Raw genomic sequence first — 23,134 nt, 5'->3', positions numbered from 1 at the left:
TCCCGCCACACCCACCAAGAAGCCCGCGCCACTCTATCCCAGAGCTCTCGATGGTGCTTCTCCGGCTTCAGGGCTGGAGTTGGGGTGGAGGGCGGGAAAAACCAGAGAGAGAAAACATAGAGTACCCCGGCAGCCGGCAAGAGGAAGAGAGAGTGGCTTCCACATCCCCAATATCCTAGAGGCGGCTGGGCCGGAGGCGGTCGCACAAAGGGGGCACCGGGGGCCGCTCCAGCCGCGGCCGACCATAGAGATGCGGCTCCAGCCGGCTCGGGGTGTGGAGGTGAGTAGCTGCGGGGCGGAACTGGGAAGGGAACGCGGGTGAAGCAAGCTGGAGGCAAAGTTTTTCGAGCCCCGGGATCAGGGTGGGCCTGGGCTCTGGGAACTCTCGGGAGGAGGTACTGAAGGGAGCACCCAGAGGAGCTGGGCCCCGGCACCGCAGTTGCGTCACGCTTCTGGACCCCGCCCGGTACCCGCTGCTCTCAGGACCAAAATCATGACGATGCTCCATCCCAAGCCTTCCAGGTTACAAGCCGCCTTTCCCGTTCGCTGGCTCTTATGATCCAGTTCTCGCCCGACGATGTGGACACTGTCATCACCTCCATTTTACAGACAGGAAAGCTGAGGCCCAGAGAAGCGATGCGACTGTGTCTGTCCAAGGCTACGCGGTGAGTCAGAGCCAGAGGCAAGTGGGAACCTGGGTCCCTGGGCCGGGACCCGTTATTTCTCCAGACCTCCTCTCTGCCTTAGTCTGTCCTTTCTCTTCCTCAGTCCTCCTGCCCGGAAGATAAGCGTATTTCTTCTCTCGTGCCCACCTGTCTCCTACCTCACCTTGCCCTTCCTCAGGTGAAGGTTCTTAATCTTGACGGCTCAGCGTCCTCCTTGGCTCCCCCCGGAGGCCATGTATGGCCAAGCTGGAAGATTCCCCAGAGCAGCGATAATATTCAGTAAGTGGAGACTGCGGTTTCCAGAGAATCCCTCTGGCCACGGGAGTGCACACTTCCCAGCCACCTTGTGAATCCCTATGATCTGTTGTTTTGAGTCGTGGGATTCTGGAAATAGGGACTATCAGATTGCAGGATCTTGGGTTTTGTTTGCTTGTTTGTTTGTTTTTTGAGACGGAGTTTCTCGCTCTTGTTGCCCAAGCTGGATGCGATCTCGGCTCACTGCAGCCTCCACCTCCCAGGTTCCAGCGATTCTCCTCACTCAACCTCCGGAGTAGCTGGGATGATTACAGGCGTGTGCCACCACGCCCTACTGTTTTTTTGTACTTTTAGTAGAAATGGGGATTCACAATGTTAGCCAGGCTGGTCTCGAATTCCTGACCTCAGGTGATCGGCCCGCCCGATCCACCCGCCTCGGCCTCCCAAAGTGCTGGGATTACAGGCGTGAGCCACCGTGCCCCGCCTGGTTTCTTCTTTTTTTTTTTTTTTTCTTTTTGCATCTTCTCTGTGACTCAATTTCATGAAGTGATTCCTATCATTCTTATTAATTACTAATTATTCAGCTTAAACTCATTTTAGCCATGTATAACAGGGTATGCAATTTAATTGTCATTCATTTCTCAGTTATGTTCCCATATTTAGTTTGAGGCCATAGTCAGTTAATGAGTTTGAAATTTCTACAAACGTGTTATGCTATAGGTGAGGAACCACTGGTTTAGTGCAAGATACCTAGCGTTACTCCAGTGCAGCTCCATGTCTGTGCTTCTTCACTGGAAGCTTCGATTGTGGGTGATTTGTGTTCGTTGAAGTGATAACATCAGTATCACAAAGTGATGTCATTGAAGTGATAATGTCAACAAATTACTAAAAAGCTACACATCTAGGGAGAGAGACTGATGGGTAAAAAACAGTGCAGTGTGACCTCGTTTCTGAAAGGGCTGTGTACAGAGTGCCCTCAGGATGCCAGAAGAGAGAAAATTAAGAGTGTCAGGAAGCCAGGCCAGCGCAGTGCCTCACGCCTGTAATCCCAGCACTTTGGGAGGCTGAGGCGGGTGGATCACCTGAGTTCGGGAGTTCAAGACCAGCCTGACCAACATGGAGAAATCCCATCTCTACTAAAAATACAAAATAGTAGCCAGGCATGGTGGCGCATGCCTGTAATCCCAGCTACTCAGGAGACTGAGGCAGGAGAATCGCTTGAACCCAGGAGGCGGAGGTTGCAGTGAGCTGAGATCATGCCACTGCACTCCAGCCTGGGTGACAGACTAAGACTGTCTCAAAAAAAAAGAATGTCAGAAGCCTTCATGGTGGAAGTGACATTTGTGTAGCTTCTTCAAGGATAGTTAATTGGTTAGCCAGACAAGAGAGAAAGATTGAAAAGGGGAAAAGGCGTATCAAGCCAAGAGACGCAAAAGGCTATGAGGGTATGAAAGCAAAAGAGAATGTTGTGAGTCTGGAGAATGGCACATCATCTGGTTCAGAGATCTGCTGAGGGGAGAAGTGGGAGATGAGTCTGGGGAGGTCAGCAGGATCCAGATGATGAAGGAAGGGCCTTCCTTATAATCCATTCTGAGGAATAGTGAGATTATCAAAGGTTAAGAGAGAAAGGGGCCAGGCAAGGTGGCTCACGCCTGTAATCCCAGCACTTTGGGAGGCCAAAGTGGGCCGATCACCTGAGGTCAGAAGTTCGAGATCAGCTTGGCCAACATGGTGAAACTCCATCGCTACTAAAAATACAAAATTTACCCAGGCGTGTGTGTCGCCTGCCTGTAGTCCAGCTAGTAGGGAGGCTGAGGCAGGAGAATTGCTTGAACCCAGGAGGTGGAGGTTGCAGTGAGCCGAGATCACTCCACTGCACTCCAGCCTGGGTGACAGAGCGAGACTCTGTCTCAAAACAAAAAAAAAGGGACTTCTGAGATTCTTTGGCCCCACCTAATTTTGCTGCAGATAAGAAATCTGAGACCCAAATTGCTTAATGACTTGGCTAAGGGCACTTAGCTAGCGGGAGACAACCTGCAGTCATTAATATGTTGGCCAATACTTGTTGGCTCTCTCCTAATGTTCCGTTATCATTTTTATACTTTTTGTTCTGAACATTATCATAAAAGAAAGCCTCTATTTAGTCTTATAAGGTATATGTGGCATATTGCCATGCAAGAAAATGCCTAAGTCGGTGGGCACTGGGCTGTGTACCCACACCAGCTGGGAAGAAAGTAGGAACTCTAACTTTACTTTGTTTTTCTTCTGGTTGGCTTGTCAGCATTTAAGAGGCCAAAACACACAAGTCGGTGGTGATGACAGACCCACTTTTGGACTCACAGCCAGCCCATAGCACCGGAGAGATGGATGGACTGTGTCCTGAGCTTTTGCTGATCCCCCCGCCTCTCTCTAACCGTGGAATCCTGGGGCCTGTCCAGAGCCCCTGTCCTTCCGGGGACCCTGCGCCTTTGCCTACTGAGCCAGGCTGCCTGCTGGTAGAGGCCACAGCAACTGAAGAGGGTCCAGGGAACATGGAGATCATTGTGGAGACAGTAGCTGGAACCCTGACCCCAGGTGCTCCTGGAGAGACCCCAGGTACAAACACAGTTGCAAGCAGGCCAGTGGGACAGGCAGCTCTGAGGTTTTGTCTGGGTTATTTTTGATTCTGTATAAATATGATGAGAACACAAGGTAGCATCCTATTTTTATACTTGGAGATGTTGTCATTTGGTTTGCAGTTGGTGCATGTTGATTGAAGGCTGGCGAAGTGGTGCACAGCCTTCTACCAAGCTTTTGGCAGTCCTTCCTGCAAGGGCTTCATGTGTGTGCTAGGCAGTAATCCAGAAAGTAAGACCTTTCTGACACCTCTGCCGAATCCTGGCTTGTCCCTACTCTTACAGTCCTTGGAGATTCTTTCGTCCATATTGACCCTCCTACCCAGGAACTGCAGCCAGGGATTAAGCAAAAACCCTGTCTTGGCAGGGCTTTCCAGAAGTGATCTGGTATTTCCCTGCCCTAGTTTTTTGTGTATAACATACTTTACTCATCCAAGGCATGTTGTTAAGAATAAGAGTTGAGGCCTGGTACGGTGGCATGCACCTGTAGTCTCAGCTACTTGGGAGGCTGAAGCAGGAAGATTGCTTGAGCCCAGGAGTTAGAGGCTGCAGTATGTTATGATCATACCTGTGAATAGCAACTGCACTCCAGCTTGGGCAATATAGTGAGACCCCTACCACTTTAAAAACAAAACAAAACAAACAAACAGCAGAAGTTGAGCATTTGTATTTATCTCAGATGAAAGATTCTCCCTTTATTCATCCCATTGTCATCACCTCTTATTTGCAGGAAGCTTCCCTGTTTTTTAATTGCCATCCTCCAGCCATAGTTGTCACCACTTCACTTGGCACTGTAGTGTAGTGACAAAGAATATTGGGAAAGATTAGCTAATTTGACCATATAATATTTCCAAACTTCCATATGGTGAAAGAAATTTAAAAAAAAAAAAAAACCTAGGAAAAACATTTGCAATATATAAGAAAGAGTTAATATCTTTTTTTTTTATTTTTTTTGAGACAGAGTCTCGCTCGGTCACCCAGGCTGGAGTGCAGTGGCACCATCTCGGCTCACTGTAAGCTCCGCCTCCTGGGTTCACGCCATTCTCCTGCCTCAGCCTCCTGAGTAGCTGGGACTACAGGCGCCCGCCACCACACCCAGCTAATTTTTTGTATTTTTAGTAGAGACAGGGTTTCACTGTGTTAGCCAGGATAGTCTCAATCTCCTGACCTTGTGATCCGCCCGCCTCGGCCTCCCAAAGTGCTGGGATTACAGGCGTGAGCCACTGCGCCCGGCCAAGAGTTAATATCTTTAAAATTCAAAGAACCACAATAAGAAAAGGGAACCATCTTTTTTGTTGTTTGCTTTCCTTTTTATGTTTTCTTTTGGTTTTGGGGGTTTTGTTGAGACAGGATCTTGCTCTGCCACCCAAGCTAGAGTACAGTGGCACAGTTATGGCTCACTGCAGCCTTGACCTCCTAGGCTTAAGCAATCCTCTTGCCTCAGCCTCTCATGTAGCTGGGGCCACAGGTGTATACCACCCACACCCAGCTAGTTTTTAAATTTTCTTTTGTAGAGACGAGGCCTCACCTTGTTGCCCAGGCTAGTCTTGAACTCCTGGGCTCAAGCAATCTTCTCACCTCAGCCTCCTAAAGTTTTGGGCCATCGCACCCAGCAGAAACCTTTTTTTTTTTTTTTTTTTTAATGGGAAAAAGAAATCTATGTGCAATGCTCTAAAGAAATAAAAGTAGTAACTATATGGAAGGATGCTTAATCTCACTAGCAAACAAATAAATTCCAGTTAAAAATAAGAGATGCGGCTGGGCATGGTGGTTCATGCCTATAATCCTAGCACTTTGGGAGGCCGAGACAGGCGATTGCCTGAGCTCAGGAGTTTGAGACCAGCCTGGGCAAGATGATGAAACCCCATCTCTACTAAGATACAAAAAAATCAGCTGGGCGTGGTGGCGGGCATCTGTAATCCCAGCTACTCAGGAGGCTGAGGCACGAGAATTGCTTGAACCTGGGAGGCGGAGGTTGCAGTGAGCCAAGATTGTGCCCCTCAACCACAGCCTGGACAACAAAGCGAGACTCTGTCTCAAAAAAAAAAAAAAAATAGGAGATGCACTTTGGCATAAATTAAACATTTTAAATAATACCTAGTGTTGACGAGGCTATAGGAAACACCATGTTATAGATTATGGAGATACAAATTAGTATAATCTTTTGAAGGTCAATTTAGCTACATAGCAAATTTTACAGTTTGCATACTCTGACCACTGTAATTCCACTGTAGGAATCTGTCCTACAGAAAGGCATATATACATGCACAAAGATACAAGGATGAGAATATATAGGGGTGCTTTATTTTTAATGGTTGGAAACAGCCCAGATGTCCATCCGTAAGGGCACAATTAATTTATTTTTTAAAATTATTTTTAGAATGGGCAACATAGGGAGACCCCATCTCTACAAAAAATGTAAAAATTAGCCAGGCATGGTGGTGCCTGTAGTCCCACCTACTCAGGAGGCTGAGGTGGGAGAATCGCTTGAGCCCGGGAGGTCAAGGCTGCAGTGAACTATGATCACACCACCACTGCACTACAGCCTGGGTGACAGAGAGAGACCCTGTTTCCCCCACCACCCGCCACAAAAATTATTTTTATTTTTTTTCTCCCCAGGGAAGCAAGGGCAGAATTTCATTTTGATTTGTCCATGCTCTGGAAAAAACAAACTGGACAAGAAAGTACAAACTAGATGTAAATGTACTCAAATATAAAAATATCTTTGATATATAGCAAGTGGGAAGAAAAGGGTCAAAAAGAAACACACGAAATTGTGTGTGTGAAGGGGCTGGGTGGTTTTTCTTCCTTTGTATACTTAGGTATCATTTTAGATGTTGCACTGAAATTTTTTTTTTTTTTTTGTCACCCAGGCTGCAGTGCAATAGTATGATCTTGGCTCACTGCAACCCCTGCCTCCTGGTTTCAAGTGATTTTCCTGCCTCAGCCTCCTGAGTAACTGGGATTACAGGGATGCGCCACCATGCCCAGGTCATTTAGTATTTTTAGTAGAGACGGGGTTTCTCCATGTTGGTCAGGCTGGTCTCGAACTCCTGACCTCAGGTGATCCACCTGCCTCGGCCTCCCAAAGTGCTGGGATTACAGGCGTGAGCCACTGGGCCCGGCCTGAATTTTTTTTTTTTTTTCTGAGACAGTCTCTCTCTGTTGACCAGGCTGGAGTGCACTGGGCAATCTTGGCTCACTGCAACCTCCGCCTCTCAGGTTCAAGCGATTCTCCTGCTTCAGCCTCCCGAGTAGCTGGGACTACAGGTGCGTGCCACCACGCCTAGCTAATTTTTTTGTATTTTTAGTAGAAACAGGGTTTCACCACGTTAGCCAGGAATGTCTCGATCTCCTGACCTCGTGATCTGCCTGTCTTGGCCTCCCAAAGTTCTGGGATTACAGGTGTGAGCCACCACTCCTGGCCCTGAAATTTTTTTTAACAAAATAACAATAAAGAGCAAAAGGACCAGCAGAATAAATGTAGGATAAACCTGACCTTGAGTCATGGCTCTACCACTAATAAACATAGTAGTCTTAACCTCATAGAATCTCAGGACCTTGTTCTCATAAGGCTGTTGGAGGACCAAATGAGAGCATTTATTAAGCCTTTTGAAATCAAAGTCTTGCCCATTGCTTTTAAAACGGCAGCAATTATTATGGAGAATAATAACTATTTTCAGAAAGGATATTCTCCATTTTATCCATTCCTGTGCCTTTGTAAAGCTCTTTACAGAATTTGAAAGTAAAGCTCTTATCATTTATATTGCAGATATTATCCCTAGTTTGTCATTTTCTTTTGGAAGTTTCTGGTTTTCACTTGGGCAAAATATACTGTCTTAATGCTGTCTGGATTTGCTTGTTTATTCACTCATTTAACAAATATTTATTAAGCACCTACCTTGTACCAAGTATTGTGCTAGGAGTCCAAACACACATGCCAGATAGATGGTCCCTGACCTTATGGGGCTTACAGTCCAGGTGTAGGACCAGACTTAAAGTCCATCTGTACTCTACGAATATTAAAAGATTCACCTACATTTTCTACTAGTAACTAACTCCTATGAGTCTTGTTCCATCTGATTCTATGCCTTTCTCTGTCGGTCCTCTGCCTGCAGGTGTCCTGGTAAAGGTGGTGGAGGTGTACTTCTGTGAGCGCTGTGAACAGAGCTTCGCAGAGCCCACTCTGCTGGCCCTGCATCAGTGCAGTGAGACCCATATACAGCCTGTGCAGGGCCTCTCTAGCCCCCCATGCTCTGTAGAGCTGCCTCCCAGCAACCCAATCCTCCCTGGCCCTCTGCAGGGCCAGAGCCCACCAGTTAGTCCCCTATCATGCCCTGTGTGTAGACAGGAGTTTGCCCAACCCCAGGCCCTGAAGAGCCACTTCAAGATTCACCGGGGCACTCCTGACACCTTCTCCTGCCCAGAATCTGGCTGTGTGTTCTCTGCTGAAGATCGCAAGGGTCTGCAGCACCACCTGAGGCAGACTCACAGAGCAGTTCCTGTGCCCTGTTCTTTCCGGGGCTGCCCCCTGCTTTTCGGGAGCCAGCAGGGCATGGAGCTGCACCGGCAGGCGCATTACCCTTTCCACTGCAGCCACTGCAGCTTCATGGGCTCCAACGTCAAACTCTTCCGGCAGCATCAGCGGAGCCATGGTGCTGGGACACAGGGAGAACTTTCTGCCGTTCAGGGCCTTCCATCCCAGGAGCTGCTGCCAGGTATGAGGCCAAGGGCCAAGCAGTTCCTCTCCTGGAGTTCAGCCACAGTTGATCTTATAGGAGAGGCAGTTGTTTCCAAGGCCATGAATGTACATGAATATAAGAGAATCTAGATAGTGGCTCAGGAGGATGGAGTTACTGGATGACATGGGAAGGCATCTTGAAACAGTGGAATATATGGGACAAAGAGGAAGTCTTTGTGACAATGAGTGAAAGTTGGCTTAGGCTACCTGTGGCTTGAAGTTACTTAACCAATATTCTCTAATGATCCATTTCACAGCTTTCTGAGAGCAAAGGCAAAAATGACCATCATTGGCTATGGCCACTGAAGGAATGCCTGTAGACTTTCCTTTAGAGCAACTGGGGATTGAGCAGTAGAAGCCAGGGTTATTTTAAAAAGGAAATAACCGTTTGGGCTAGGCACTGTGGCACATGCCTGTGATCCCAGCAGTTTGGGAGGCCAAGGTGGATGGATCCCTTGAATCCAGGAGTTCAAGAACAGCCTGGCAATGTGGTGAAATCCTGTCTCTACAAAAAATACAAAAATTAGCTGAGTTTGGTGGTGCATGTCTGTAGTCCCAGCTACTCAGGAGGCTGAGGTGGGGGATCACTTGAGCTCAGGAGGCGGAGGTTGCAGTGAACCAAGATTGCACCACTGCACTCCAGCCTGGATGACAGAGTAAGACACTGTCTCAAAAAAAAAAAAAAAAAAAAAAAGAGAGAAAGAGAGAGGGAGGAAGGGAAAGGAACATTCAAGGGAGATGGTGTTTTACTAGTTGCCATTCCTCTTGGTCCCAAAAAAGCATGAGAGAGCAGAGGAGCAGGAGGAAACAGAGAAAACAGGCCAGGAGAGGCCAGGATTCTGATAAGAGAAGGAATTGCAGTCTACCCATTCTCTACTTTCAGCCCCCTATGACCTCAGTGACCTCACTGCTGTCAAAAGGGGTGCTCTCTGAGGTGTGAGTTACTTTAGACTGGAACATTGCTAATAACTTAGCTCTTGGTCCTCCTATTTCTGTCTTGAGTGGAAATACATTTATACATAAAACCCAAGATTTCCTTATGCTAAAAGTGGAAGAGGGTGATTATTTCAGCCAGTAGGTGGAGAAGTATAAGCATTTAGTGCTGTCATTGGCTCCTGTAGACTTTATCAAGTTTTATGTCTCTCCAGCTCCCAAACTGCCTCCAGGAGAGAGAGAACCTTCACAGGAAGCAGGTACACCCCTGCCTGGGCAGGAGACAGCTGAAGAGGAGAATGTAGAGAAAGAAGAGAAGAATGACACCCAGAAGAACTCCCATAAGGCTGTGGATAAAGGCCAAGGGGCTCAGCGGCTGGAAGGTAATGACTAAGGCTTGAAGCCCTTGGTGGTGGGAAAGAATGGATTATTGAAACCGTGGTATTGAAGCTCTGGGGTTTGTTTTCTGAGCTTTGGTTCGGATCCTTTTATTCTGTTCTACCTTGACTCAAAAGTCAAGGTCTAGTGGGAAAATGATGAATGAGTGAATGGTAAAGACTTTAGTAATATAGCATTGGGGTAAATCGAGTTTGCTTCACTGGGCTGGTTTTCCTCAGGCAGAAAACTCTAGCAGGGAAGCAGGAGGTGATCTTCATCATAATATAGAGATGCCAGAAGTTATTGATGATAACAGCCTATTTTGTCTGGCACTGAGCCCTCAAATACTTTTTTCTGAATCTTTGCTTCCCAGTTTTTCACCTCAGTAGAATATTTGAAAGTCATCCCACAAGGAGTACAGTTGTTATCAAGGTGAATAAGAAAGATGTGGTTGTATTTATTACCAACTTCATTATTAGCTAGAGCCTGTGAGCCAGTGTTTAGAAGTAAGAGTTCTTTTTCTTTTTTTTGAGACGGAGTTTCACTCTGTCACCCAGGCTGGAGTGCAGTGGCCGGATCTCAGCTCACTGCAAGCTCCGCCTCCCGGGTTCACGCCATTCTCCTGCCTCAGCCTCCCGAGTAGCTGGGACTACAGGCACCCGCCACCTCTCCCAGCTAGTTTTTTGTATTTTTTAGTAGAGACGGGGTTTCACCGTGTTAGCCAGGATGGTCTTGATCTCCTGACCTCGTGATCCGCCCGTCTCGGCCTCCCAAAGTGCTGGGATTACAGGCTTGAGCCACCGCGCCCGGCCAAGAGTTCTTTACTTTCTTTTGGCTCACCCCCTTGGGGGCTCTTTTCCTTCTAACTAATCTTGCTGATGCTTCTGCCTGCCCCCATAGAACAAGGCAGGAAAGAACAAGAATGCTCCATTCAGATTGTTTTAAGCAGCTCTAAACAAAGACTCAAGAAGAGCAGGTAGCTGAGTAAAGCACTTCAAACAGGATGTCACAGCAAGGCCTGAGAAGCCCTTGTGGTTTTGCTTCTCTTAAAACTTGAGTTTCTCACCTTTTCTTTGAGACTACAGTGTTTGAGACCCTTTTGCTTGGTTTCCTGGAGAGAGGCCACACATTGTTTGTGTCTGAGCAAATTGTGGTTCTCCCATTATCTGGCTATCCCCAGAAAAATCTCACTCTCTCAACTCTATTCCCTCTCCCAGGGGATGTGGTCTCTGGCACCGAGTCCCTCTTCAAGACCCATATGTGTCCAGAGTGTAAGCGCTGCTTTAAGAAGCGGACCCATCTGGTGGAACACCTTCATCTCCACTTCCCAGACCCCAGTCTCCAGTGCCCCAACTGCCAGAAGTTCTTCACCAGTAAGAGCAAGCTCAAGACCCATCTGCTGCGGGAGCTGGGTGAAAAGGCCCACCACTGCCCACTGTGCCACTACAGTGCGGTGGAGAGGAATGCACTCAACCGCCACATGGCCAGCATGCATGAAGATATTTCCAACTTCTACTCAGACACCTATGCCTGTCCTATCTGCCGTGAGGAATTCCGCCTCAGCCAGGCCCTCAAGGAGCACCTCAAGAGCCACACGGCAGCAGCCGCGGCAGAGCCGGTACCCCTTCGCTGCTTTCAGGAGGGCTGCAGCTATGCAGCACCCGACCGCAAGGCCTTCATTAAGCACCTGAAGGAGACCCATGGGGTGCGGGCTGTGGAGTGCCGCCATCACTCATGTCCCATGCTCTTTGCCACAGCCGAAGCCATGGAGGCCCACCACAAGAGCCACTACGCCTTCCACTGCCCCCACTGTGACTTTGCTTGTTCCAATAAGCACCTATTCCGTAAACACAAGAAGCAGGGCCACCCTGGCAGTGAAGAGCTGCGCTGCACCTTCTGCCCCTTTGCCACCTTCAACCCCGTGGCTTACCAGGATCATGTAGGCAAGATGCATGCTCATGAAAAGATCCACCAGTGTCCTGAGTGCAGCTTTGCCACTGCCCACAAGAGGGTGCTCATCCGACACATGCTTCTACATACCGGTAGGATGGTTTCCATCTTTACAATAATGTTGTAATAATGATGGTGGTGATAATGGCTACAAAGGGCCTTGCATACATTTTCTCATTTGACCCAAAATTCCTAGAGATAGATCTAGTATTCCAGGTTTACAAATGAGCCTTGAGTGTCACTTAGCTAGTAAACTAGTAGAGCTAGGATTTGAATCCATGCCGTCTGATTCCAGAGCCTGTGCTCTAACCACTGTGGTGCTGTGCCTCTTAAGCCCCTGTCCAGTTCTGCCCACCCCTAGTCAGGCTTGAGTGGGTTAACATCAAGCCTGAAGAAACCCAAACTAGGACAAATTACCTTACGTTGCAATTCATGTTTTGGGATGTGCTAAGAGACAGGGGCGAGGGGACTGAACCGTCCACATGCGTATGGCCTTCTATAGCTTGGGTGTCCATGACACCGAACAAGATCACCTCCAGTGACCTGGAAGTTGCAGATGTTTAACTGGCACTCGTAACTGTCTTCCAGCATTCTTGATGCTTTAGGTAACAACCAAACCAAGCTTCCTGCTACAGCATCATCCCATTTGTGATCTCTATGTCAACATCAGTGGATTGACAGGACATTTTTAGAATTTTCATCAAAGACACTGGTTTGGGAGAAAAAATATTAGGTAGCCTGGGACAAAGCCATTATTCTCATTGAACTCATTCCTGTACATGCTTTAGTCACAGAATCTCATGTTTCTGAGGTCTTTCCAAGAGGTTTAATCTTGTAAGTAAGGCAGGTAAAGATGAGAAAAGAGACAAACTCTGAGACCTACTTTAAGACGACACAGATAGTGTTAGAACTCTGCAGAGTACCATGTTGCCAGCCTTTCACCATAGGGAATGGGGCTGGGTGAGTGGGCAGGGACAACAAGGAGGGGTCCTGAAGGAACCTGGCCCAGCCTGTCAGTGCCAGGTCTTGACCATCAACATGAACAGCTCACCTTTGAGTTCTCACTGAGTTTCACTGACAACTTTGGAACATCTCATATAATCTTTATACAACCTTTTGGAGACAAAGAAACAGACTGCTCGAAGCCACATGGTAGTCAGCTAGGATTTAAACTACCACTTAATGGCTCTATGATTTCTCTGTGCCTCAGTTTCCCTATCTGTAAAATGAGGGTGATAATAGCACCTGCCTCTTAAGGATATTCTGAAAATCTGCGGAGAGACGGCTTTTTTTTTTTTTTTTTTTTTTTTTTTGAGAGTACAGTAGCCTAATCTCGGCTCACTACAAGCTCCGCCTCCCGGGTTCCCTCCATTCTCCTGCCTCAGCCTCCCGAGTAGCTGGGACTACAGGCATCCGCCACCATGCCCAGCTAATTTTTTGTATTTTTAGTATAGACAGAGTTTCACTGCGTTAGCCAGGGTGGTCTCGATCTCCTGACCTCGTGATCCACCCGCCTCGGCCCCTCAAAATGCTGGGATTACAGGTGTGAGCTACCGTGCTCAGCCGAGAGGAGGAGGCATTTTTTTACAAAGTGCTCAGAAGAGTGCTATTCACATAGTAAGAACTTTGTTCATGTTGGCTGTTAATATTTTTATTACTATGTTGGACTTCAGATCAGAATTCTTGACCATTCTGTTCTGTTGTCTCATTTATTTTTCCTTTTCTGGAAAACAAAAGAATTAGGCTAAGTAGAGCAGTTGACCATAGTGACAGCAAACTGTAAAACAAATCAAGAGTGGACTTTAAGCTAGTTTTGAAAAGCTTGGGCTGGGCATGGTGGCTCATGCCTGTAATCCCAACACTTTACAAGGCCAAGGTGGGCGGATGACCTAAGATCAGGAGTTCGAGAACAGCCTGGCTAACATGGTGAAACCCTGTCTCTACTAAAAATACAAAAAATTTAGCTAGGCATGGTGGCGGGCGCCTATAATCCCAGCTACTCGGGAGGCTGAGACACAAGAATCGCTTGAGCCCGGGCAGCTGAGCTTGGCAGTGAGCTGAGGTCACGTCACTGTACTCCAACCTTGGCGACAGAGTGAGACTCTGTCTCAATTAAAAAAACAGAAAGAAAAAGAAAAGAAAAGCTTGGTCTTTACTTTCTTCCCATCTTCATTGGTGTGAAAGTTGGGGGAGTAGTTATTTGAGAGGGCTGTGAAGCAGCCTTCATTATTGTGAGGTTTTCACCGTTGCAGGTAGCCTATGAAGCTGTTGTTCCTCACTGGCATCAGGGCAGCCTTGCTGGAAGAAATGGTCTGTCCACTTGCTCTGTGTCTGACCTGTGTTCTCTCCCCTCATCCTCATCCCCCATATAAGGTGAGAAGCCTCACAAGTGTGAGCTGTGTGACTTCACATGTCGAGACGTGAGCTACCTATCGAAGCACATGCTGACCCACTCCAACACCAAGGATTACATGTGCACTGAATGTGGCTATGTCACCAAGTGGAAGCACTACCTCCGTGTGCACATGCGAAAACATACAGGGGACCTCAGGTACAACAACACACACATAGGCCTCCGTCCCAATCCCAAGAACCTTATGCCAAGCTAGCTTCTTCTTGGATCTAACTTCTGGCCCTATTGCTTTCTCCAATCCCTGGAGAGTCTCCTCCTAAGGCCGGGTGCAGTGACTCACACCTGTAATCCCAGCACTTTGAGAGGCCGGGGCAGGCAAATTACTTGAACTTGGGAGTTCAAGGCCATCTGGGCAACACCCCATCTCTACTAAAACTACAAAAATTAGCTGGGCATGGTAGCAGACACCTGTAATGCCAGCTTCTTGGGAGGCTGAAGCACTGGAATTGCTTGAGCCAGGAGGAGGAGGTTGCAATGAGCCGAGATTGCACCACCATACTCCAGCCTGGGTGACAGAGTAAGACTGTGTTTCAAAAAAGAAAAGGAAAGAAAAAAGAGAGTCTTTTCATAACACCCTTCTCTGTTCCCACTGTCTCAACTGCATTGCCTACAGCTGGCCCCTGTGACTGTGGCTTAGTCACATGGTGAGCACTCTCTGGGCTCTGAGAAGGGAGTATAGACCTACAGTATAGGCCTAGAGGCTAAGGTGTACTTGAGTTCTCAGAGTTTGTCCCTGGGAAAGTGAATAGACTCTATATTCATGCCCCAGTCTTGGCCACTTCCAAATCCAGCAAGTTCTCTGACCTGTGGCACAGCTGGCTAAGGGGTTTCTGGAGCTGTCATGCTTATGTGGGAGAAGGGAAACGAGGCACAGAAACCTGCCCTGTGGAGTTGTAGCCACGTCAGCTCCTTGGAAGTGTACAGTGGGTCATGCTGATTCATGATTATTTTAGGAAGGCAGTACAGAGTAGGGCTTAGAACACAGGCCCTGAAGCTAGGCTGTCTCTGCTCCTGGCTTCCTTTGTAACCAACCTTAGGCAAGTTATTAACGTCTGTGATTTAGTTTTTCTCCCGTGGACAATAGAGATACCAGTTTCATAGGGTAGTGAAAAGGAGGGTTATATCAGGTGACACATGTACAATACTGAGCGCAGAGCCTGGCCCACAGTAAGTATTTACTGAGTGATTCTTAGTTGTTGTGATTAATTATTGTGATTGCCTCCCCCTTTCTCTCCTTGCCAGGTATCAGTGCAACCAGTGCTCCTATCGCTGCCACCGGGCTGATCAGCTGAGCAGCCACAAGCTGCGGCATCAGGGCAAGTCTCTGATGTGTGAGGTGTGTGCCTTCGCCTGCAAGCGGAAGTATGAGCTGCAGAAGCACATGGCTTCCCAGCACCACCCTGGCACACCGGCCCCGCTCTACCCTTGTCACTACTGCAGTTACCAGAGCCGCCACAAGCAGGCTCTGCTGAGCCATGAGAACTGCAAGCATACCCGCCTCCGTGAGTTCCACTGTGCCCTCTGTGACTACCGCACCTTCAGCAACACCACACTCTTGTTCCACAAACGCAAGGCCCATGGCTATGTGCCTGGAGACCAGGCCTGGCAGCTCCGCTATGCGAGCCAGGAGCCAGAAGGGGCCATGCAGGGCCCGACACCCCCACCAGATTCAGAGCCCTCAAGCCAGCTGTCTGCCCAGTCCAAGGGGCCAGGTCACGAACCTGGGACTGTGGTGGACCCCAGCTTGGACCAGGCCCTGCCAGAGACAAGTGAGGAGGTCAACACTGGAAGACAGGAGGGCAGTGAGGCTCCCCATGGGGTTGACCTGGTTGGCAGTTCCAGCCCAGCAGAGGTGGAAGAGGGCAGCTGCACACTACACCTAGAGGCCCTGGGAGTAGAGCTGGAGTCTGTGACTGAGCCACCCCTTGAGGAGGTCACTGAAACAGCCCCTATGGAGTTCAGGCCCCTGGGACTGGAAGGGCCAGAGCTATCTAACTTTGAAGGTATTGGGACTTCTGACTTGGGTGCCGAAGAAAATCCCCTTCTGGAAAAGCTAGCGTCTGAGCCCTCCACAAATCCATCCTTAGAGGAGGCCCCTAACAACTGGGTAGGAACCTTCAAGGCAACTCCACCTGCTGAGACAGCACCCTTGCCCCCGTTACCTGAGTCAGAGTCGTTACTCAAGGCTCTAAGGAGACAGGATAAAGAACAAGCAGAGGCATTGGTGCTAGAGGGGCGGGTGCAGATGGTAGTGATCCAGGGAGAGGGGCGAGCCTTCCGCTGCCCCCACTGCCCTTTTATCACTCGCCGGGAGAAGGCCCTGAATCTGCACTCCAGGACTGGGTGCCAGGGCCGCCGAGAGCCCCTGCTGTGCCCTGAGTGTGGGGCTAGCTTCAAGCAACAGCGTGGCCTCAGCACCCACGTACTGAAGAAGTGCCCTGTTCTGCTCAGAAAGAACAAGGTCTTGCCCAGACCAGATTCACCCATACCTCTGCAACCTGTGCTCCCGGGTACCCAGGCCTCAGAGGACACAGAAGGTGGGAAGCCCCCACCTGCACCACTAGAAGCACAGCTACTGCTTCCGAAAGATGTTCCTTTGGAGCTTCCCAAGGAGCCAGAAGAAACAGAAGAGCCTCTTGCCACAGTCTCTGGTTCCCCAGTCCCTCCTGCAGGAAACTCCTTGCCCAGAGAGGCCCCTAAGAAGCACTGCTTTGACCCAGTCCCTCCTGCAGGAAACTCCTCGCCCACAGAGGCCCCGAAGAAACACCGCTTTGAGCAGGGCAAGTTTCACTGCAACTCCTGCCCATTCCTTTGTTCCCGGCTCTCCTCTATTACCTCTCACGTGACTGAAGGCTGCAGGGGAGGACGTAGTGGGGGAGGAAAACGAGGGACCTCCCAGACCCAGCTTGTGTCCCCATTGAGCAATGGGGACTCTGCTCCCCTGAAGAATAGGAGTACAGAGTCCAGATCTGGTGATGGGGATACAGTTCTGGTTCAAAAGCAGAAGGGGGCTCGCTTCACCTGCCCCACATGTCCCTTTAGCTGCCAGCAGGAACGGGCTCTGAGGACTCACCAGACACGGGGCTGCCCCCTCGAGGAGTCTGGAGAGCTGCACTGCAGCCTCTGCCCATTCACTGCTCCTGCTGCCTCTGCCTTGAGGCTCCACCAGAAGCGGAGGCACCCCACTGCGGCCCCAGCCCGTGGGCCCCGGCCCCATCTGCAGTGTGGGGACTGTGGCTTCACCTGTAAACAGAGCCGTTGCATGCAGCAGCACCGGCGGCTCAAGCACGAGGGGGTGAAGCCTCATCAGTGCCCCTTCTGTGACTTTTCCACCACCAGACGGTACCGGTTAGAGGCTCACCAGTCCCGACACACAGGCATTGGCCGCATCCCCTGCAGCTCTTGCCCCCAGACATTTGGTACCAACTCGAAACTGCGCTTGCACCGGCTAAGGGTACATGACAAAACACCCACCCACTTCTGTCCACTTTGTGACTATAGTGGCTACCTTCGCCATGACATTACTCGTCATGTCAACAGCTGCCACCAAGGCACCCCAGCCTTTGCCTGCTCCCAGTGTGAAGCCCAGTTCAGCTCAGAGACAGCACTTAAGCAGCATGCTCTGCGCCGACACCCTGAGCCTGCACAGCCTGCCCTTGGCTCTCCTGCAGAGACCACTGAGGGCCCCCTGCACTGTTCCCGCTGTGGGTTGCTATGCCCCAGCCCTGCCAGCTTACGAGGACACACCCGTAAACAGCACCCACGGCTTGAGTGTGGGGCCTGCCAGGAGGCCTTCCCTAGCCGACTGGCTCTGGATGAGCACCGGAGGCAGCAGCATTTCAGCCACCGCTGTCAGCTCTGTGACTTTGCTGCCCGGGAGCGGGTGGGCCTGGTGAAGCACTACCTGGAACAGCATGAGGAGACTTCAGCAGCTGTGGCAGCCTCAGATGGGGATGGGGATGCTGGCCAGCCCCCTCTGCACTGCCCCTTTTGTGACTTCACGTGCCGCCATCAGCTGGTACTAGATCACCATGTGAAAGGGCATGGGGGCACTCGTCTCTACAAGTGCACCGATTGTGCTTACAGCACCAAGAACCGGCAGAAGATCACCTGGCACAGCCGCATCCACACTGGGGAGAAGCCTTACCACTGTCACCTCTGCCCTTATGCCTGTGCTGATCCCTCTCGCCTCAAGGTAATGTCAGAGGATATGGGGCAGGAAGTGGAAGGAGTACAGGCTCTGGAGTTACACTGCCTGAGTTCTGTAAAGCTGATGCCTCCAGATATTAGCTCTGTGGCTTTGGGAAAGTTCCTTTACCAAGCCCCAGATTATTCATCTGTTAAAAAGGAGATAATACCAACTTCATAGGGTTGTTGTAAAGATAAAGTTCCATATTGTGGCTCACACCTGTAATCTCAACACTTTGAGATATGAAGGTAGGAGGATCGCTTGAAGACAGGAGTTGAAGGCCACTCGGCAGCAAATTGAGATCCCATTACAAAAAAAAATTTTTTAATTAGCTAGGCATGGTGGTATATACCTGTAGTCCCAGTTACTCAGGAGGCTGAGGTGGGAGGATTTCTTGAGCCTAGGAATTTGAGGCTGCAGTGAGCTATGATCATGCCACTGCACCCCAGCCTGGGTAGCAGAGCAACAGACCCCATTTTAAAAATTAGGGCTAGGCGCGGTGGCGCATGCCTGTAATCCCAGCACTTTGGGAGGCCGAGGCGGGCGGATCACGAGGTCAGGAGATCAAGACCATCCTGACTAACACTATGAAACCCCGTCTCTACTAAAAATACAAAAAATTAGCAGGGCAGGTGCCTGTAGTCCCAGCTACTCGGGAGGCTGAGGCAGGAGAATGGTGTGAACCCAGGAGGCAGAGCTTGCAGTGAGCTGAGATCACGCCATTGCACTCCAGCCTGGGCGACAGAGCGAGACTCTGTCTCAAAAATAAATAAGTAAATAAAAATTTATTGGTCAGGTGCAGTGGCTCATGCCTGTAATCCCAGCACTTTGGGAGGCCAAGGCCAGAGGATTACTTGAGCCCAGGAGTTTGAGACCAACCAGGGCAACATGTGGAGACTCTGTCTTTATAAAAATAAATTTTTTTAATTAGCTGGACCTTGTGGCACATGCTTGTAGTCCCAGCTACTTGGGAGGCTGAGGTGGGAGGATCGATTTAGCCCAGGACGTTAAGGCTGCAGAGAGCTGTGACCATGCCAGTTCACTCTAGCCTGGGCAATAGAGTGAGACCCTGTCTCTTAAAAAAAAAAAAAAAAATTCCTAGCAAGAAACTGAAGATTAAGAAAAATGAAGTTCCATAATGTCTGCTTGCCATATGATAAAGGCATAGAATAGGGTAAGAACAATCTAGATAATAACAGCTAACATTTATTGAGCACTTACTATATTTCTAGCACTATAATTCTAATCATTTCAAAAATATGAGATATAGATACTTTATTCCCCATTTTATAGATTAGTAGTCCGAGAATTAGGGATTAAACCATCTGGGACATAGCTAGTAAGTGACAGAGCTAAGGCAAACCTAGGATACCAAACTGACAAAACTCAGGGACCTGGTTGATAAGCGGCCTATGGACAGGATGGGAGCAGGGAACAGGGTTATCTGCCAACAGTTTCTCTGCCTATTTACCCCTACTTCTACATCCAGTGAGTACCAAAGGGTACACATTTTCTACTTTTTGCTCTTGCCTCTTCCAGTACCACATGCGGATCCACAAGGAGGAACGGAAGTACCTGTGCCCTGAGTGTGGCTATAAGTGCAAGTGGGTCAACCAGCTCAAATACCACATGACCAAGCACACAGGTGAGTCTGTGTGGTTTCACAGGCCTGAAGGGTTCCCTTGTTCCCTGGCAAACCTCACCTCACCAAGGCTGGTCCTTGTTCCAATTCAGGGCCAACATCAATTTTCACATTGGGAGTAGAGGGTAGGCTGGGGTTGTATGTGCCAGAATGGCTCCCCAACCCACTGAAGACCTGTCAGAATCAGAAGGGTAAACCTGAGAACCTGTGCATATGTAATTTCCAAAAGCTTCCCAGGTGACTGTGTTACAAGGTCAGTCATTTTTCCCCTCGTGAGAACCCCCAACTCAAACTTGGGTGACTGAGGGCAGATTTGCCTGGCTCTTATACAGACATGACAGAACTATCATGAGTTAAAAAGGAGAAAGTAGAGGGGTCTCCTGTTCCAGTCTGTCCTTTTCTTCTCCTGGGTATGGATGGAATCCACAAACTCGGTTCTTGAAAGCACACAACCATGTGCCTGTGCTTACTGCATCTGATCTTCCCTGTGTGGAGGAATTGATTAGGAGCATTTCAAGGCCCTCTGCTTTTGTGAATGCCACTTCTTTCACCACTACCTCTTCCCTCCTAAGTATTTCTTTTTCTTTTTTTTTTTTTCTTTTTTTTTGAGACGGAGTCTCACTCTGTTGCCCAGCCTGGAGTGCAGTGGCACAGTCTCAGCTCACTGCACGCTCTGCCTCCCAGGTTCACACCATTCTCCTGCCTCAGCCTCCCGAGTAGCTGGGACTACAGGCACCTGCCGCCACGCCCAGCTAATTTTTTGTATTTTTAGTAGAGACGGGACGGGGGTTTCACCATATTAGCCAGAATGGTCTCAATCTCCTGACCTCATGATCCGCCCGCCTCGGCCTCCCAAAGTGCTGGGATTACAGGCGTGAGCCACCGTGCCTGGCCCCTCCTAAGTATTTCTTTTACTTTTTTTTTTTTTTTTTTTCAGTGACAGGGTCTTGCTCTGTTGCCCATGCTGGAGTGCAGTGGTACAGTCATAGCTCACTACAACCTCAAACTCCTGGGTACACATGATCTTCTTGCCTTAGCCTCCCAAGTAGCTGGAACTACCAAGTACACGCCACCACGCCCACCTAATTTTTTTGTAGAGACAGGGTCTCACTTTGTTGCCCAGGCTGGTCTTTGGCTTTTCGAGTTGAACAAGCAGTTGTGTTTAAATGAATTGACAAATTCCATGAGTACCCTGTGACCAAAAGAGGGTTATTTCCCATGTGGAAACCCTTCCATATTTGAATATTCATTACTCTCACGTAGCTAGTTGGTTAGAGGTCCAGTTAATCTTCAGCATCCATTGGGCACCCACAACATTGATTGCTGGGACTACAACATTGATTTCTTGTTGATGTACAAGGACTCTGTGTTGGAAAGGCACAGAAATGTCAGACAGGGCCGGGCGCAGTGGTCATGCCTATAATCCCAGCACTTTGGGAGGCCAAGGAGGGCAGATCACCGGAGGTCTAGAGTTCGAGGCCAGCCTGGCCAACATGGTGAAACCCTGTCTCTACTAAAATACAAAATTAGCCAGGTGTGGTGGTGCATGCCTGTTATTCCAGCTACTTGGGAGATTGAGGCAGGAGAATCACTTGAACCTGGGAGGCAGAGATTGTGAGCGGAGATTATGCCACTGCACTCCAGCCTGGGCAACAAGAGCGAAACTCCATCTCTCAAAAAAAAAAAAAAAAAAAAAAAGAAATGTCAAACAGGACTGGAGGACTGGAGCATTCCAAAGATATGGTCATTAGTCAACTTGCTGCTTGCATTCTTCATATCCACCGATCAGTAACTCCATGGCCCACTGAACCTTGCTCCACCGCCTTTCAATGGTGATTTGTTCTCTGCCCTGTAGGACTGAAGCCATACCAGTGTCCTGAGTGTGAGTACTGCACCAACCGGGCTGATGCACTGCGTGTGCACCAGGAGACCCGGCATCGAGAAGCACGGGCTTTCATGTGTGAGCAGTGCGGCAAGGCCTTCAAGACGCGCTTCCTGCTGCGCACCCACCTTCGCAAGCACAGTGAGGCCAAACCCTATGTGTGCAACGTGTGCCACCGTGCTTTCCGCTGGGCTGCTGGCCTGCGCCATCATGCCCTCACCCACACCGACCGCCACCCCTTCTTTTGCCGCCTCTGCAACTACAAGGCCAAGCAAAAGTTCCAGGTGGTCAAGCACATACGCAGGCACCACCCTGACCAAGCTGACCCAAACCAGGGTGTGGGCAAAGACCCCACCACCCCCACAGTGCACCTGCATGATGTGCAGCTGGAGGATCCCAGCCCTCCTGCTCCTGCCACTCCCCACACTGGACCTGAGGGCTGAAAGCCTGCCCCACCTGAATAGGAAGAGGGTATGGTCTGAGATGTGCAGACTGGGATCAGCACTAACCTGAGGAGCCTAAGGAAGGACTGGCTTTTGGGGAGCAAGGGTGACTAGAACCCTCCTGGGACTCTGGCTATAGTACTTTGAAATTATCACCCATATAAAAGGGGGACATGGACTACAATGTTGATTTCTTATTGCTGTACATTGTGTTTTTAACCTGCGAGTTCCCGGTTTCTTCACCATCACTCCATCAAAGTCCCTGGCTATAAGATCTGGATTTTACCCACTCAATCTTCTCTTTCCTTCTTACTGTGTCAAGTCCTGTTTTCTTTCAGAATCTTCTAAAAACAGTTGTATCTAACCGCATGTGCTGTTGTGCCTAATGCTCTATAAAGCATGTTAAACAGAAAGTGGTTACTACATTATAGATTTATCCAAATCCCTGTCTTAACATTTCCAGGCTGTCATCTTGATCAACTCTGTCCCCTCTCAGACCTCTGCCTCCCTTTTGTCTCCTTCCATCTTCACTCAGTATTGATTCTGAAACAAGCCTAGGTCTGCCTTCTCTCTGTCCTTGAGCTGTCTTGACCCTTGGCCAGCTCCCTACTTCAAGCTCCTTTGTCTACCTGTATCTATAAAGGGAGGATTGCTACCCACTAAGCCTTCTCCTAGAAGCAACTTTAGCTCATCATCAATCCTCGCACTGGCTCAGCACCTGCAGTAAGGTGTTAAAGCACAAGGATACTATGGAAAGGCAGATGACTAGAGAAGAAAATCTCCAATTCAGAATTCTGTAACTGCTTCACAGTATAATTCTGTAGTGCCTTACTATATAATTGATCATCTAAACTGGGACACACTGGGAAAACTTAAAGAGGGTACTCTTAATAATTATGCTGGGACAACAGACATAAACCAGGATGGTTCCAGCCAGAATCTTCAGGAAGGCTGGGACCACATAATCTTTTGTCTTCTTTTGCCCTGATTCTTAAAAGCCATACTCTGTGTCCTTCCTATGTAGCACA

At 49.1% G+C, this 23,134-nt stretch overlaps 1 protein-coding gene across 31 annotated transcripts; it reads left to right on the top strand.

The window, feature by feature from the left end:
- The first annotated feature begins 30 nt into the window (after positions 1-30).
- On the top strand, positions 31-22,519 carry ZNF142 (zinc finger protein 142). 31 transcript variants are annotated; one of them, XM_077957587.1, is made up of 11 exons: positions 31-280; positions 515-665; positions 844-944; positions 3,202-3,515; positions 8,175-8,253; positions 9,425-9,592; positions 10,805-11,629; positions 13,911-14,088; positions 15,193-18,145; positions 19,679-19,784; positions 21,637-22,519. In XM_077957587.1, the coding sequence occupies exons 7-11, from the start codon at positions 10,846-10,848 to the stop codon at positions 22,104-22,106; spliced, it is 4,491 nt and encodes a 1,496-aa protein (XP_077813713.1). In that variant the 5' UTR covers positions 31-280; positions 515-665; positions 844-944; positions 3,202-3,515; positions 8,175-8,253; positions 9,425-9,592; positions 10,805-10,845; the 3' UTR covers positions 22,107-22,519. The 31 variants fall into 31 exon arrangements, with proteins under 31 accessions (XP_077813713.1, XP_014966558.1, XP_077813706.1 ...); XM_015111072.3 differs by having other exon boundaries at positions 8,132-8,253; XM_077957580.1 differs by having other exon boundaries at positions 7,883-8,253.
- Positions 22,520-23,134: the final 615 nt, after the last annotated feature.

This window comes from Macaca mulatta, chromosome 12, assembly GCF_049350105.2.
Source record: "Macaca mulatta isolate MMU2019108-1 chromosome 12, T2T-MMU8v2.0, whole genome shotgun sequence".
In the NCBI taxonomy this organism is placed as follows: Eukaryota; Metazoa; Chordata; class Mammalia; order Primates; family Cercopithecidae; genus Macaca; species Macaca mulatta.
The sequence above is the reverse complement of the archived record's forward strand: the minus strand, read 5'-3'. Positions and strand labels throughout refer to the sequence as shown.